General features: G+C 39.5%; 1 protein-coding gene across 1 annotated transcript in view; it reads left to right on the top strand.

Annotated features, from left to right (window-relative positions):
* The window catches only part of DNAH10 (dynein axonemal heavy chain 10), a 53,487-nt gene that overhangs the window by 27,326 nt on the left and 8,639 nt on the right, over positions 1–17,522 (top strand). Inside the window, exons 43-65 of the mRNA XM_065646647.1 lie at positions 220–339; positions 1,268–1,413; positions 1,823–1,975; positions 2,514–2,774; positions 3,410–3,582; positions 4,090–4,183; positions 5,253–5,420; positions 5,728–5,916; positions 6,565–6,736; positions 7,140–7,343; positions 8,115–8,195; positions 8,620–8,817; positions 9,341–9,502; positions 10,070–10,244; positions 10,861–11,042; positions 11,811–11,947; positions 12,839–13,056; positions 13,439–13,660; positions 14,242–14,389; positions 14,908–15,187; positions 15,549–15,778; positions 16,502–16,775; positions 17,209–17,313. Coding sequence (XP_065502719.1) covers positions 220–339; positions 1,268–1,413; positions 1,823–1,975; positions 2,514–2,774; positions 3,410–3,582; positions 4,090–4,183; positions 5,253–5,420; positions 5,728–5,916; positions 6,565–6,736; positions 7,140–7,343; positions 8,115–8,195; positions 8,620–8,817; positions 9,341–9,502; positions 10,070–10,244; positions 10,861–11,042; positions 11,811–11,947; positions 12,839–13,056; positions 13,439–13,660; positions 14,242–14,389; positions 14,908–15,187; positions 15,549–15,778; positions 16,502–16,775; positions 17,209–17,313 — 4,092 coding nt within the window. The remainder of the gene's footprint in view (positions 1–219; positions 340–1,267; positions 1,414–1,822; positions 1,976–2,513; positions 2,775–3,409; positions 3,583–4,089; positions 4,184–5,252; positions 5,421–5,727; positions 5,917–6,564; positions 6,737–7,139; positions 7,344–8,114; positions 8,196–8,619; positions 8,818–9,340; positions 9,503–10,069; positions 10,245–10,860; positions 11,043–11,810; positions 11,948–12,838; positions 13,057–13,438; positions 13,661–14,241; positions 14,390–14,907; positions 15,188–15,548; positions 15,779–16,501; positions 16,776–17,208; positions 17,314–17,522) is intronic.

Here is a 17,522-nt window from a genome sequence, read left to right as displayed (position 1 = left end):
AAAGCCAGTGGAAGGTGCTTAAAAAGTGATAATATGATCCAAGTGCTGGATGAGGAGAATTTTGGTTGATGTCTTACTGGGTTAAATGACAAGTAAACAGAACACAGTGTTGCCCAACTTGGTCCAGAATATTACCCTTCATTTTAATCTGAATCAAATTATTTTCTTATGAAATATTTCAGTGTGCTAGAAAACCTCCAGTTGTTTAATGGTTTGCAGGTCAGTTGCCAACTTTGTATGACTTTCACTTTGATGAAGTTCAAAAGAAGTGGGTACCTTGGATGAAACTTGTTCCTGAATATATTCATAACCCTGAAGTGAAATTTTTTGACATTCTAGGTGAGTGTAAGATAAAATACAGTGATGATATGCCTTTAATTTATAATGTGCCACCACTGAGTGCATGGCACTTAACGCGAGACATCCTTTTTCTATACTGAAGGTCATCTATTCAGGTTCAGTTTCTTGTGATGGCAGAAATCAATTTCTTTAATGTTCTCATCACAGTAGTTTAGCAGAAATAGAGTTGGTATTTACAGCACTGTGCAATAAAGAAATGAGGAAAGGATGAAAAACTTGTTTCAGTTAATAAGGCTTATTAAGAGCTAACAATGCTTTTTACAAGCCAGAAGAGCAGAAGATTCACACTCCGCTCTACCAGAAACTCAAGGAAAAATGTCAGCTCCATGGTTCAAGTACTCGGTAGATAAAAATTACATTCTTAAGGCCATTATTGGTTGCTACTTCAAGCACTGAATAATGGTGAGAGATGCTTTTCACAGTTAAGGGCAAATTAAGGTAGGTTACTTTATAGTGATACTTCAGCAAGCACAGGTTAACATCACTGACAAGAGATAATTGTATGATGTCTTAAGTTGCTCTTAATGGCAGGCTATTCACACAGAAAAAAAAATCACCTCTGTAGAGTTCTGGGAAAATGCTTATGATCCAAATAAATCCTGATTATATCCTTGAGATAGGGATTAAATGGAGCTTAACCAGTCCATGACCCTCCTATATGGAAGATAACTTATTTTTTGATATATCTATAGGAGAAAAGATCCCAGTGATAAAAGCTTGAACGAGATGATTCAGCATTTAAAATTTTCTTTCAACATTGTTAGTGAGTTGATATTTCAGATCATGTCTTTTTGCAAGTGCATGTTAATACCTTGAGAGTCTGATCCAGCACTATTCTATAAATATAAATCCCCCAGCTGTACTGCATTTTAATTTAACCTGCTATCATATTCATGATCTTTTTCAGTGCCTACAGTGGATACAACACGCACTACTTGGTTACTAGAACAGATGGTAAAAATAAAACGCCCAGTTGTTCTTGTAGGTGAATCTGGTACATCTAAAACAGCAACTACACAAAACTTCCTGAACAATCTGGACAAAGACTTTAATGTATGTATGAGGCACTTTGCCTTGTTTGTAAAGCTGCATTTTCATTCTTTGTCCTTGTGTTAAATTTGCATTGTGAAGCCTGAGTCTGTGGGTAGCAATGTTGACTTCAATGATGTAACTGCAAGCTTCAGACCCGAAGTGTGTGAATGATTTGAGAATCCTTCAGGATCAAAGATGTTTTGTTCTCTTCTACCATATACAGTTTAAATTTTATAAAGTAAATATATATTATCGAAGTGCTAATAATGGGTTTACTCTTCCTTGTCACCTGTAATTCAAGTGAATAAGTGGACAAGAGAAGCGTTTCCTTTATGTCTGACAGTCTAATATAAAGAATATTTTTTGAATGCTCTAGTTTAAAAAAAGAACAGGTAAAAATAAATTCTTATACATTTCCTCCCCTTTACAGCTGCTGCTAGTAATTAACTTCTCTTCTCGTACATCATCAATGGACATTCAGAGAAACCTAGAAACAAATGTAGAGAAACGAACTAAAGACACTTTCGGCCCTCCTGTCGGAAAACGTCTTGTAGTTTTCATGGATGATATGAATATGCCAAAGGTGAGCTGCCGATCCTTTACAAAGTAGTACAGAAACACTTGGGGTGGCACCGATGTGGCCCCTTCATACACAGATCCAGTGAATCACAGGTCAAGGAGATTCATGGTAAGGGCATAACTGGATTTCTGCTTACTGCCTTCAGAAGAGTTGGACTTGTGTGCAGTAGGGGGTGTTTCTGTTTGTTACAATATTTGTTCTGTATATAAGAGAGATGCTGTTGTAGCGTTTCTTTATGCATTAAAATCATGTTTCTGTGGCTTGGTATTGGCTGCAGGTTGCGTATTGTAGAAACCATCCCTTCCTCTTTACAAATGGGGCAGAAGAGTATGTGTACATTTAGTTTATCTTGGAGAAGAGGCACTTTTCCCATAGGAGACATTGGAATGAATGTTCACAGTCAGTGCTAGAGCTTTAGAAAGTTTCACTTAACCCTTGCGATGTTCTCCTGAGTATGGAGCAGAATATTTCCACGTTTATAGCAGTAATTGACGTTGTGATGTACTGTGCTCTAAATATCTTGACTTTCTGTATTACGCAGGTTGATGAGTATGGTACACAGCAACCCATTGCCCTGTTGAAGCTGCTGCTAGAAAAAGGTTTCATGTACGACTGTGGTAAGGAGATGAACTGTAAATTTCTTCGAGACCTGGGTTTTGTTGCTGCCATGGGAAAAGCTGGAGGAGGTCGGAATGAAGTTGACCCTCGATTCATCTCACTCTTCAGTGTTTTTAACATAACTTTTCCTTCTGAGCAATCACTGAATTTGATCTATGCCTCCATCCTGAAAGGCCACACTGCGGTAATTTCACTGTTTTTAAAGGATTGCTCAACAAGTTTATGATTTTTAGATAGACTGTTACTTCTGTGTTATCACAAGACCTGAAATCTTCTGTTAGCGTTTTTTTCTTGCTTAGAGCCTTATGCAAACCTTTCCCTTCCTCTTCTCTTTCTCAAGAGATGAGTTTACATTGTTTTGATAAATTCCTGAGTAATATGTAAACTCTTAAGTCAGCACATAATTTATAAAACTCCTGCTTTTTTATAGGTTGAAACCTGTGAACCATTTGGTTACGGTTCATATAACCAAATACACAAAGGTCAGCAAACTCCTGAATGACAGGGAAAAATGTAATAGAATGGAACAGCATTACTAGCAAGTAGACTGCGACTTTGTTTTTTCTGCTATGGAGGTGCTGTAGAAATCCCAGACATAGAGTTTGATGTTGTCTTCAGCACTGTTCAAGCTCAGGAGGGAAAATATTTAACTGCAGAATGTTCAAACTACACAGGAATATGAATTTCTGAAAATGTTTGCCCTCGGTTATTTGAAATATACCAAGCAGGGTTAAAAGCTGGAAAGTGGAATATGTTTAATATCAATGAGTTCTCTTCGGGCAGTCTCCTGAAAGCAGCTCTTCTTTCTCATGTTTGCAGATTTTTAATGAGTCTGTATCAGCCATCTCTGACAAGATTACTGCGTGTACTTTGGAGCTTTATAAACTGATTGTTCGTGACCTACCCCCTACTCCTTCCAAATTCCATTACATTTTTAACCTGCGGGATCTTTCCAGGGTCTATAATGGACTTATTCTTACAACTCCAGAGAGGTAAGAATAGAAAAATTGTCTTCAGTGGTCCTACACCTATTTATATTGGGTGAATCTGGGTGAAGATGAGGTAATTTGGTACATGAAATCAGTCACATTTGGTCACTTTTCATTAAACCTTTACCACAATGAGAAAATGTCCATTCCATTCTTATTCTTATTCTTATTCTTATTCTTATTCTTATTCTTATTCTTATTCTTATTCTTATTCCTATTCTATTTCTATTCCTATTCTGTTCTGTTCTGTTCTGTTCTGCTCTGCTCTGCTCTGCTCTGCTCTGCTCTGCTCTGTTCTACTCTTGATGACAAGCACTGATGCGTTAGTCTTTCTTAAATAAGATATCCAGAGGTAAAAATGCAAGCAAATTGATTATTTGTCCGTATGAAAAAAACAAGAAGATTTTAAAAACCCCCTCAATCCAGACTTTGGTCAGTGTTTTTAACCATATGGCCTTAGGAATCATGTCAGCTCATTTGGTGCAGTCTGATATTTCAATGTTAATGTAGGTTTCCAACGGTGACCCAGATGGTGAGAGTGTGGAGAAATGAGTGCCTGCGGGTTTTCCATGACAGGCTGATTAATGAAGCAGACAAAGCATTGGTGAGTAATTTCTTTCAATTTTTAGTAGTCACTGACTATTACTATGGCAACTAATTTGCAACAGCAACATTACCAACTGTTGCACTTGGGTCTTGCAGTCAGACTGCAGACTTATCTAACCATTATGTTGCTCCATTAATTTAAAACATGGCCCATGCCGTTTTCTTTTCTAAAATAAAGTGAATATGGCAGACTAAGTGAGCAGATCTGCTGAAGGAATGGAAAATGTCACTGGGTTTGCCTGTCCAGGAAAATTGGTTAGCAGTGGCACAGGTGACAAACTGTGAGAGCAGTGCAGGTGAAAACGTGGGAAATCACTTCATTTCCAAGTCAGTATTTTTCTTTAGGAAGGATTGCATCACAATGTGACTATACAATCAAGTAGGAAAAAGAAGGATAAGAGCCGAGTCCTTAAACAATACCTTCAGTTTTGGCAGTTATGCAAACTGGAAAATGCTCCAAATTATATCTTAAAACACAAGAGAGAATGATACAAGTTTTATACGTTGAGAAATAGGGGAGGATTTGGGTAAAATTTACTTACATGTAAGCAACTTGCGAAGCAGCTTGCTTAGATGAAAAGGTGGCTTTAGATTTTTCTGCTTAAAACTTTCTCCTTTAACATGGAAAGATACATTTCCAGCTCAATTTTCACAACTCAGAATAATTATATTGCAACTTTTCTGTATGCATACATTCATTCAGACTTAAAAGATTTGTGAGAAGTCTTGGTGGCAAGACATCTATGAATGCTGTGAACGAAGGTTTAGTAATATAATATTTACACCAAGATATGAGAAAGTATTTTTTTAACAGGCTTATCCTTTTTATTTCTTAAATTTCTGCAGTCCTTTGGCTTGAATGGTTCTTGAACTGCCTATTAGATCATTTTATATCATAAATAGAATACAATAGGAGGCTGTGGTCTTTGGATCTTCTAGTGACATAAGTGTTTCCTTGAAACCAGTCAGTATTTGAGCAGAAATCTGCATTATCACCCTTCTGAGTGTTACTGGATTCAGAATCATCTGCTTTGTTGTCTTGCCTGACTCATTTCATATACTCGAAGGTACAAGATCATATAAAAATCCTGATTGAAGAGAATTTCAAAGATGACTTGGAGCATGCCATGAGGGATCCTATTCTGTTTGGAGATTTCAGGACAGCACTGAGTGAGGGAGAACCTCGTATTTATGAAGATATCCAAGACTATGATGCAGCAAAAGCTCTCTTTCAGGTAGCGTGCATCAGCTTGGAACTTTGCCTGATTTTGTCTCTGTGCCTGAGGAATGGGCAGGAGCCAGCCTCAAACTGTAGGAAATCTGTTCTCTTTTTGTGTGCACATAGAATTTTATGTGCACCGTTACCCAGCTGGGGTCTGTAGTAACGAAAGCTGAGAATCAGCTACAGAGTCGGCAGTGTTTTCCAAAAGCTAATTTTCCCTGAGGAAAGGGAAAGGAATAATGATGCTCAATGGGTTGTTATTAATGTTATTAATCGTTTCCTTCGTCTCCTAGTAACATTTTGTCCACCTTTCTGTGCAGGAGATTTTGGACGATTATAATGAATTTAATATTAAAATGAATCTGGTTCTTTTTGATGATGCTTTGGAACACTTAATCCATGTACATCGCATCATACGGATGTATCGTGGGCATGCCCTGCTCATTGGAGTGGGAGGCTCAGGAAAACAGTCTCTAACGAGACTGGCTGCCTATACGGCTGGATGTCAGGTTAGTGACGCTGCGTCTTTATGATGAAAGAAGACAAGGAAAGCAATATTGTGATCAGGATTAAATTGGTGGGGGGGGAGGGAAGCCGGTCAGTCAAGATAAGGTCAGGCTGGCATCTCTTCCCTGTGGAGAGAAAACCAGGGCGAGGTGATTGCCAGGAGGTCCAAGGTGAGGACCATGGGTGACCTGGGAAGGAAGTTAGTGCCTGACTCTCGGGTTTGGCGCTGGGGACAGAAGACAAGGATGGGTTTGGGCATGAACAACTATTAGTCCCTAACTATTGCTTTTGTTACTTATCTATATTACAGCAGCACTCCAGTGCTGCTTGAGGAACCTTGTTGTGATTGATACTGTAATATTTCAGATAGGAAATGTTCTCTCAGAGGTACTTTCATGCTCTTGCAGAGACTGTTGACTTGGAAGGGAAGAACAGAAAAGGAAGATGAACACAAATGAATTTTGATAATGCAATCCTGCAGGGTTGTACAAATGTAATTTTTAAAAAGAATGTAGTGCATTTTTTTTTATATTTACACATTCAATGATAGGGGCCAAACTAAACCCCTTGATCCAGTCTAACTGAAATTCAGAGTTACCATCATGCCTTGGGTCCATCTGTATCTTCTCAGTATATGTTTGTATCCTTAGGTATTTGAGATCATCTTAAATCGAGGATATGGAGAAAGTAGTTTCCGAGAAGATTTGAAAAATTTGTACCGGAAACTGGGTATTGAGAACAAGTCAATGGTCTTCTTGTTCACAGATTCCCATGTAGCAGAAGAGAGTTTCCTGGAACTCATCAACAACATGTTAACTTCAGGTGACACAGGCAGCCCGAATTAATCCTGATCAGTATCTACTTGTGACTCATAATCTCAAATGTCCTTTGATCTAGCTGCTACTGGTTCACCCTGTGTCCTCTGCTGCTTTAGTTAGTTACACTTTTCAGTCCTACCGGAAATGCTCTTGGCCTTAATGATGAGATTTTGGCATTTTCTTACATTTATATGTGTCTGGGAAGGCTATAGGGCTAGTTCACGCTGATCATGATGAGGAGGAGAAGCTCAGAGAGATTAATAGATTCATTCAAATCTACCCAGAATAATATTTGCAGAACTAGGTTTAAAATTTGTCACTCTGGTTTCTCATCTGCCCTATCCCCAGCCATATGTTTTTCTCTTACTGGTTGTTCTCACTGGCATTCTTCTGTCCTTCTGTTACAGGAATGGTGCCAGCCCTTTTTGCAGATGATGAAAAAGATGCCATACTAAGTCAGATTGGAGAGGAAGCTAGTAAAGCTGGCGTGGACCCAGCTAAAGAGAGTGTCTGGCAATATTTTGTAAGCAGATGTGCAAGCAACCTTCACATTGTCCTGGGAATGTCTCCGGTTGGGGACAGTCTGAGAACGTGGTGCAGAAATTTCCCAGGTATCAATTGTATATGCTGCTTAGTCCCCTCCTGGTGAAATACAGGTTTGCAGGCAAGAAAAAATCTCCAGTGGACACTCAGAGTTGTCTGGCAGCTAAAGCAGAGTAGGTTTCATGATTAAGGATTTGCAGTGCATGTTTGGTTTTTTTATTCCAGTTAATTACCACATATCAGTGGCTATTATTGATTAGCATTTACCAGATCAGTTCATTTTCCAGCTGAACAGCTAGAAATCAATTGGTCATCCTCATTGAACTGGAAATATAGAGCTTATGTCTGCAGCCTCTCTTCTGTAGTTTACAGAAGATGTGGGGTATTAAATATTTCTGCAACTAGGGTGATGGTAAGAGAAACCTTTTTGTATCTGAAGCCAAAAGAAGGGCACGGTGAGAGGGACACACGCTGAGAGAAAAAACACCTCAGCCTGCTGGATGCTGCACTACAGCAGATGGCTGAACGGAGTCCTGGGAGGCTGAGGAAGCAGATGAAAGAGCTGTATGGGCGGGGATCCTAACACGGGCATTAAAATGTCTCATGGCAGCTTTTGACCGCACCCAGTAGAGTGGTACAGCTTAAAGAATGGTACAGTAGGATCAACAGGACACAGGTGCAAAGTTGATTGTTTACTATCAAAATGGAAATATTGTTGCTAAGCAGGAGTCAAATAAGAGATTTCCTGATGCAAAACAAATTAAGCACTGGACTGCCTGGCAGATTAGGGTCTAGTTTTACAATGAATTTTTCATATATCCCTATGCTTTTATTTTAAGGTCTTGTCAACAACACTGGTATCGACTGGTTCTTGCCCTGGCCTCGCCAGGCTTTGTATGCAGTTGCAGAATCCTTTGTTGGTATGTAAAATGTAGTATTTTAAGCCATTGACCCTTAGGATAGCCTAAGAAATTTATTCTTTACTTTGCAGTTATTATAGATTTCAGAATTTGATTTCTCATTGTGCTTGTTACCCTGAGTCTAAATGGGTGATGCAAAATCTCAGTCAAAAAATGGGTTTGGATGGAAGTTTTTTATTCAAACAGATTTTAAAAATTGCTAAAATTCAGGTTCCCCACTCTGCAGACAATGTGGCCTGCTCACCAAGAGGCTTAGGTTCTCTTCTGACTCTGCCTTGATCTTGTTTTTTGCCCCAGAGAATACTTTTTTGGTGCCTGGATTAGATGTACAGAACAAAGATGGTAATTGGCAGACTCTTAAAAAAACAAAATCAAAACCAGAACTAAAACCTTTGAAAATTTTTTTTCTTCTACCCAATTTTAGGAAATAACACACGCATCCCATCAGAGAGCACCACATCAGTGATTGAGCACATGGTCATTGTGCATGAATCTGTAATGGATTTCAGCAAGAGGTTTCTACAGAAACTGAGACGTAGCAACCATGTCACACCAAAGAATTACCTTGATTTTATCAATACTTATTCAAAATTGCTGGAGGAGAAAAACCAGTTCATTTTAGGTAAGTTTGTGTAGATGTTTTCTACTTTTTAGTAAGTGATGTAATTATTTTAAAAAGAAAAAAAAAATGTACTGAGAAACCCACATGTTACCCACATTATGCAAAAATAATTTTAGCAGTACTGTCTCAAATGCTCACACACTCTGCTTGGGGAAGAGTCTGTTTAAACCTAATACCAGCTCAGCCTAGCTCAAAGTTTGACATTCTTCCTCAAGCAGCATTCTTATTCATACCTCAGGGGGCACTGAAATATGTGAAGAGGATAAAACATGAGCAGTGTAATATGGAAAGCAGGTTGTGGCACAGGACCACTCTGTGGCAGCTCAAGTGACATTAACACCATCTTGGGACGGCAGCTTAGGAAAGGAAAAATCTCTCGGAGTCATTTTCCTCTCATAGCCAAGGTCGCCTTGCTGCAGAGTGCACCTAGGAGCATATTTGCCTTCTGTGAGGTTGTCTGTTACTGTGTGATAATACACAATCAATGAATCACTAACATTTCTCCCTTTTTTTTTCTGCCTAGCACAATGTAAATGGCTGGAGGGGGGCTTAGATAAACTGAAGGAAGCCAGTATCCAGCTGGTTGAGCTGAACCAGAAACTTGCTGAGCAAAGGATTGTGCTAGCAGAAAAATCAGCTGCTTGTGAGGCTCTGTTAAAAGAGATTTCAACAAACACAGAAGTAGGTAGGTAGTTTACACTACTGATGTGTCCCACATGCTAAGCAAGGCTCACATAGTCTGAGTTGGGTTGGGTTGGGTTGGAAGACCCTCTAAGAGCCACAGCTGCTTCTGGAGGTAACCCACATGTTCTGTCTGTGCTGATCTAGTGTCATGCTAGAAGAGTAGGTCCCCTGTCTTTCCCAGGTTACCATCTTTGCGATATGTTTGGCCTACAGTACTTTACACAACGTAATGCTGTCTTCTCCTGCCCTTGTCTTCCCTTTCCAAGGTGTAGGCTGTAGAGTGGGAAAGAGGCATTAGCAAGAAAGGACTTGCTGATTCAGAAAGTTACTATTAGAGGAAAAACAGGGGGAAGCATGGGAGGAAAAGAGATTATGTATGCTCTTGTGTGGAACTCTAACAGTGTTCCTAACCTGGTGGTGGAACTGTAAAAATTGGCAAGCTAGCAACAAAAAGTTATGGAGTTGATGGTAATTTCTGATTTTCAGCCAAGAGCAAATCTATACGAGTATTGTGTTCTTTATACAAATTTGAATATTTCATTTATGGTCCTGCCTTTACAATTCCTAGCTGAGGTGAAGAAAAAACTGGCTGAAGAAAAAGCTGTGGAGATAGAGGAACAGAATAAGATTATCGCTATGGAGAAGGCGGCTGCTGAGGCAGCTCTGGCTGAAGTCATGCCTATTTTAGAAGCTGCCAAACTGGAACTTCAGAAGCTTGACAAGTCTGATGTTACTGAGATCAGGTGACTTATTTGGACTTACAGTAGCATAAACTCCTGGAAATTCCTTGAGATACCCTTGTTTGCAGGGTCTGACCCATAATTCCCTACCCTGAGGCTGATGCACTGGAAACCGCTACATTTTTTGCCTCAACAGTGGCCGTCCAAACCCTTTCATTCCTCCTCTGTTTTTATTCTGTTCTTCCTGTGTTTTTATAATACATATTGTATTTGGGGATAGATTTGAAAGTATATCCAGTCATTGGCTCTCTGCAAATTAGCAATGATTCTTCCTTCCCTGACACACTCGTTAGTTTCCTTTCTCTTGTAGATCTCCCAATGGACAGCTGCTTCACTGCTCTGGGGAAGAATATAATGGATCAGGATTTTAGGCCTTCCTCTGTTGAAATCCTTTAGTATTTCATTGATGAATTAGTGTGAATACAGGAACTGGTTTTGAGCTTGTGACTAGTTAATCATTTCACGTCTGACTTGCATTATCTTTTTCACTTCGTGTAGGATGTCCATGTACTAGCTGTTGTATTGCAATGACTTTCTTAATGGGAAGTACCCGAGTCTGGCATCATGTGCTTTGTCTCTTCCTTTTTGTCCTTCATTGTCTCCTTCATCTATTTTCTAGGTCCTTTGCAAAACCCCCTAGGCAGGTGCAGACTGTTTTGGAATGTGTTCTCATAATGAGAGGTTACAAAGAATTAAACTGGAAGACAGCCAAAGGAATGATGTCTGAGGCAAATTTCCTGAAATCCCTGATGGAGATAGATTTTGATGGAATCACTCAGAGCCAAGTGAAAGCTGTCCGAGGTAAATTACTGATCTGTATACTTGGAATGAACATACGATCTTGTTAATGTGATGAGCCTTGTCAGTGGTGATCCTTCCTATGTTGTTGGGAAGGGTGGGATTCACTTTGTGCAAAGGGACAGCACTGTCCGCGATGCTGCAGGTATTGCACTGTTGGGGTGACTGGATTTTTCAGAGTTCAAAGACTTTCTGCTGTGTGTTGCATCCAGTTTATAACTTAGCTGGGGTCTTAGACACTTTGGTTTAGAACAGGGAAGAAGCAAGCAAGACAGCTGAGAAGGCCTCTGTGTGCTTTTAGCCACTTAGAAAGAAGCATTATGATCTCATTCATGTGGTGGCAGTTAAAATGTGGTATATACAGACCGGAAAGAAAATCAGCTATATCTGAAGCTCATGGGCCAGACTTTGCACATGCTCCCAAGGATGTAATCCAGAGTAGTTCCTTTAAGAGGGGAATTTGGCCCTTTGAGCAAAGTCGTATCTGACTGCTGCAGAGAGAACAAACCATGGTCCTGAGATGTGCTGAACAACCCCTGAATGCACACCCTCCTAGGAGAAAGAACTTGAGAAATCACTAGCAATATTGTGCTTGTATTGTTCAGCCCAGTAGCTTCATCTTAAGGTCAGAGTCTCTTTAGTATTCTGACAAATGTTTTGTATGGTCTGTCACAGCATTGCTTGATATTGCTGGTAGGGAAAGCTATTTCTGTGAGGATTTCTGTGCTGTAATTCAACTCACTTGCAATATTTTCCTGTTTGCCTATTAAGGTCTGTTAAAGAATCTCAACACCACTTTCAGTGAAATGGAACAAGTTAGCAGAGCAGGACTGGGAATGTTAAAGTTTGTTGAAGCAGTGATGAGCTACTGTGATGTAGTTAAAGAAGTCAAGCCAAAGAGAGAAAAGGTAAAGTGTATGGATTAAAAATCACAGGAGGATGAAACATGATCCTGATGAGGAAAATAATACTCAGCAATTTCAGACTGCCCATTTCTCCTCTTTGAAGTGCTTACAAGGAGGTGTTTAGGAAACCTATTGCAGTAGGAGTGGGGCAGGTACTCAGTTACAAACTGCTGTGTTTGTTGTGGCATGATGCTGGGATGTGGTTTCCTATCTGCATCAGTGCTCAAAGAAGGGAGGAATGTGTTCAGTTAGAATTTTGTAATCTAACATGGTTAGAAAAACACAGTTTATAGCTGTCTACTGAAAGAGACTTCAAAACACAAGGCATTTGGACAGAGCAGAGCTCAGTAGTACACAACATCCACATCATTTAAGCACGGACTTGATTAGCTTTTTTTAGAATGACTGGAAAGTTAGCTGTGTTAGCTGTGTTCCAAAGGAAATGTAATGGCCAACAGATGATGCTGGGAAACTTTCTTCAGGAAAAGGACATTATATACAGCTGACTACTGGGAAAGTATATTCACTAGATGATGAGCCTATTTTTGAGGTCTTAATAATGTTATTAAGCAGATAAACCTCCCCTTTCGTCACAGGATGACAGTCTTGCTGACCTCCAATGTCAGCAGGACTGCTCACATGCTTTAATATACCTTGTGGGTACAAAACTCTAGATTTACCTGCTTTGGAGCTGCAGCATCAGACTACGATGTATATGTTTGGAATGGGAAGAGGTGGGTGAGAAACAGTCCCAGTTATTTTGGCTTACACTGTTTATTACCAGGACACTTTGAAATACATGAAATAGCCAAAAGAAATCTGAGAATTTAAGACTTCTCTCCAAAGCCCTTCTTTCTTCTGATATTCTTACGTTTCCTTCATAATGTAATGTAGGTGGCTAGGCTAGAACGGAACTATTTCTTAAGTAAGCGGGAACTGGAAAAGATAAAGGCAGAGCTGGCTACCCTTCAGGCTGAGCTTAAAGCTTTGGGGGAAAAATATCAAGCGGCAATAACAGAAAAGCAACAGCTACAAGAAGAAGCAGAGCTTATGCAGAGAAGATTAGAGGCTGCTGGCAAGCTCATCTCTGGCTTGAAATCTGAGAACGAAAGGTAAGTCTAGATTCAAAGAGGGACATTTTTGAGATTAGAGGGTCATTTGCCAGGGATAAAATCTATCAAACTGAGACAGTTGTGGAAACGTCACTTACTGCGTGGCTTGTTTCTGACAAGAGCTAAAATTCATTTTAAGATAGTATCCATTAGCTCTTGAAAAATCTTAACAGTTTTTAGTGCAGAAGCAAAAGGTGAACTCAGATTAAAAGGAAGAATGTTTGGATGAGCTCAATGTCTGTGATCATCATAATAGTGAGCTGACTGTAAATTTGGGGGTCTGTCTCAACCTACATCTAAAGTGGCAGCAGCTGAAAATTCTGCACATAAACCCCATCTCCCTGGTACAGACTGATGCAGGATTCCCTTATAATTCTGTCAGGTGGACAAAGGAATTAGAGGACTTTGAAATACGAAAGGTCTGGTTGCTTGGAGACTGTCTGCTCTGTGCTGCCTTTCTGAGCTATGAAGGAGCATTCAACTGGGAGTTTCGTAATGAAATGGTCTATAAAATGTGGCAAGAAGATATTATCTCACGAGAGATTCCTCTCAGTCAACCGTTTAGGTTGGAAAGCCTCCTGACTAACGAGGTGGAGGTTAGCAGGTATGTCCAGTCAAGAAACCCAGTGACTGCTGAATGTGAAATTGTGAAGTGAGAGTCTGGATCTGAATCTGTAGCAGAGAATTGGCATCGTGGGTGGAGGTGGAGAGCTATGATAGAGAGAGCCCATTTTAGTTTTGTCTCAAAGATGGTAAGGAGACAAATTATTTTTCTTCTGGTTAACAGAGACTATTTGTTATAATATATTGTTGAACTTCACACTCCATGGAGACTTTTAAAGGAGTTATCTATAGTATGTGCTCAACCCAAAGGCCAACAGGAGTCTTTTCATTGACTTCAATGAATTTGGAATGAAGCCCATCCCCAGGTAGCTTGTATGTCTGCTACTGCAGAATTAGTCACCAAATGCAACAGTCAGTGGTTTGGATAGTGTAGTTACAAATGAGTCAGACAATGAGTCAGTCTGAGTTTTGACACTATTTTCACACTCACATACACTATATGTTTACTTGTGTATCTAATAGTGTGCTCAGTTAATTGCATAATTTTAGTGACAAATGAAATGTGCTGCCCTCCCATCAAGTTTTTCTCCCAGACTGGTCTTTCATCCATTCCGTTCCCAGGTGGGTTTCCCAAGGATTGCCTCCAGATGAGCTCTCTGTCCAGAATGGCATCCTGACAACATATGCAAGCCGCTTCCCACTCTGTATTGACCCACAGCAACAGGCATTACACTGGATTAAGAAGAAAGAAGAAAAAAATAACCTGAGGGTAAAGATAAATTATCATTTTACCTCTTTACTGGTGGTTTTAAAAACTGCATAAATATCTGTCACCTTGAGTGGGGAACCAATTATGTTCTGACAAATGTGTTGGCTACTGTGTCTCTAAAACAGATAGTGAATCTCACTGTTCACATAACCTTCAATTCTTTGTGAGGATTGTTTGGGATTCTTGGCCAACCTTAGTACCTGCAGAAACAGTACAACCAAAGGCTGGTGTAGCTTGTGTTTTATTTCAGCTCCAGTTTTCATGTAGGACAAATAACACAGTCAGAGGCACAGTTGGAACTTTGAAGAATGGTTCTCAAATGGAAATTATTCTCAAGTAATCAGAAAAAAAAGCACCTCTACTGTTTTGTACCAGTGCAGTTTATATCATCTGTAAGAGGAACGACAAAAAGCAACAAAGAACAAATTTCATTAGTGCTGGCAACTATTGTAAAATGATAACATTCAGCAAGTTGAATATCAGTTCTCTTTTCATATCTTCCCTTTATCCTCTTGCAGATGGCTTCCTTTAATGACCCAGATTTCCTCAAACAACTGGAGCTGGCCATAAAGTATGGAAACCCTTTCTTGTTGCATGGTGTCGATGAATACATTGATCCTGTGATAGACAATGTCTTAGAGAAGAATATCAAAGTTGTACAGGGACGAACATTCATTATCCTGGGTGACAAAGAGGTTGACTATGACAGCAATTTTCGATTGTACCTGAACACCAAATTATCAAACCCAAAGTATTCTCCCTCTGTGTTTGGCAAAGCTGTTGTTATCAATTATACAGGTAAGCAAAAATGTGTATTTAGTAACAAAGTAGTGATTATGCTGTAATGCAAATTTAAGGCCTGGGTGTTTGTCTGAAACAGCAATGAAACTCTAAAAAATTCATAGTCTCCCTTATACTTAGCATCTGATTTAACAGAAAATTCTCACTTCTCTTAATCTGAAACCAAGCTAAATATCTCTTCTTGGATCTGTCAAGTTAGGATGCTTTGGTAGAATTAAGATATAGAGTTATTAACCAAGTCACTCCATTGCATCGCTGTATAATAGTTTTATGAGATGACTGAGATGAAATAAGTTGTGTAAAAGCTCTCCTTGTGTTTAAAAAAAGACTGTGCTGTGTACATGTGTTGTATCTGTAGTTACACTGAAGGGCCTGGAGGATCAGTTGCTCAGCGTCATTACGGGTTTTGAAAGAAAGGAATTGGAAGAACAGAGAGAAAATCTCATCCAGGAAACAAGTGCCAACAAAAACCTGCTGAAAGATCTGGAAGACTCTCTCCTTCGGGAACTGACGTCTTCCACAGGAAACATGTTGGACAACTTGGACTTGGTGCAAACCCTGGAAGAGACAAAAACTAAAGCTACTGAGGTACTGGCTCTGGGCTTTTTGGAAGGGTATCTACTAATAGAACATAGCCTTTCCTTTGCCATTGTGCGTCATCTTTCACCCTTAAAGCTAGAAATTACTTTGAAAGGAAATTGAGAGTTTTCTTATGAGTATGTTGCATCTTTCAGTATTGGGCAGTGTTTTATTAGGTCAGAGAACCAAACTGTATCTTCAGAAAGGTCCTTGTCAGGACCAACGTGATGGTTGGTTACAGTTCTAAAGCAAAGAACATATATTTCTTTCAGCTCTGAAACGACCTTTGTTTTATCTTGTATCAGATCTGAAATGAAAAATTAAGATATTTATTACTTGGAGAGGATATAGAATCTTCATCCTTGCAGATTTTCAGGCTGTAGCTGGGCAAAACCCCAGCTGACCTGATCTAGTGGTGGTCACAGTCCAACTTTGGGTAGAAAGTTGAACTAAAGATCCCAGAGGGCCTTTCCCACACTATTTCCATGATTCTGTGTAAATCTTTGCCTTTACTTTTAATTAATGTACAGGGTGGGATTAATTTTATCTAACTTTTGATTTTTACAATTCATACTAATTCTTTAGAGTTACCTGCCCAGATTCCCAAATAGTCAGCATAGAGAGGCAGGCACTGAATAGCTCTGCCAATATATATATGTTATATATATGTTATATATAACATACATACTAGGGATGAGTGCAGTAATTACATGTGTATAAAATCATGGCTAGGTGATTGAAAAACTGAAACTGGCTGAGACAACAGCGGTGGATATTGATCGTCTTCGAGATGGCTACAGACCCGCTGCCAAGAGAGGGGCCATTTTATTCTCCGTTTTATCTGAAATGGCAGTTGTCAACATCATGTATCAGTTCTCCCTGGTCTCATTCTTAGAGGTTTTTGGATTCTCCCTTCGGAAATCCATGCCCAGTCCTATTCTTCCAAAGAGGTTAAAAACCATCATGGATACACTGACTTTCAACACCTACAACTATGGCTGCACAGGTCAGTGCGATTTAGCAATGGGCTGATACTGTGTTGTGCAAACACTCGTTACAAGCACTGCCTTTGGGTGGCTTATGTTAAAAAGACAAGTTACCAGCAGTGAATTCAGTAATGCTCAGTTCTCAGCATTGGTCCTGATTTGCACTTTACTCCCTACTAATTCTGTTTGAAGAAACCGTGCATATTACCAATGTAACTTTTACAGAAATGCTTTTCTTAATACAGTTACAAGTGGTAAATCCCAGCTGTGGATCTCACATCCCTGGATGTAGCTCCCAGGTGCTGTTTTGACTCTGAAAGCCTGATCCAAAGCCCCATCTTTGATCCCTGTGATCTTTGTGAGGTGACCAGATGCAGAATGGGGATTTAAGGATTGCTCCAGTTCCACAAGTTTTAGCAGCTGATTTTTGAAAATATTGTGGTTTTAATGCAGGCTTGTTTGAGAAGCACAAGTTACTGTTCTCCTTTAATATGACTGTCAGGATAGAACAAGCTGATGGCAGAGTTCCACAAGAAGAACTGGAGTTCTTTCTGAAAGGTAAAGTGAATATTTATATATAAATATGTAGCTATATGTATCAATAGCTAAAAGATCTTTCAAAAATGATTTTGACTAGACAGGATTTGCTGTAAGAGCTAGCGCCTAGAGAAACCACTGAAGACAGCTGAACAGTGTTGGTTTATACAAATTGTGGATTCTGCTATTTCTGGTTTTTTCACCTTTTTTAAACAACGAGGCTAGTCTTT

The sequence above is a fragment of the Caloenas nicobarica genome, chromosome 16 (assembly GCF_036013445.1).
Source record: "Caloenas nicobarica isolate bCalNic1 chromosome 16, bCalNic1.hap1, whole genome shotgun sequence".
In the NCBI taxonomy this organism is placed as follows: Eukaryota; Metazoa; Chordata; class Aves; order Columbiformes; family Columbidae; genus Caloenas; species Caloenas nicobarica.
The sequence above is the reverse complement of the archived record's forward strand: the minus strand, read 5'-3'. Positions and strand labels throughout refer to the sequence as shown.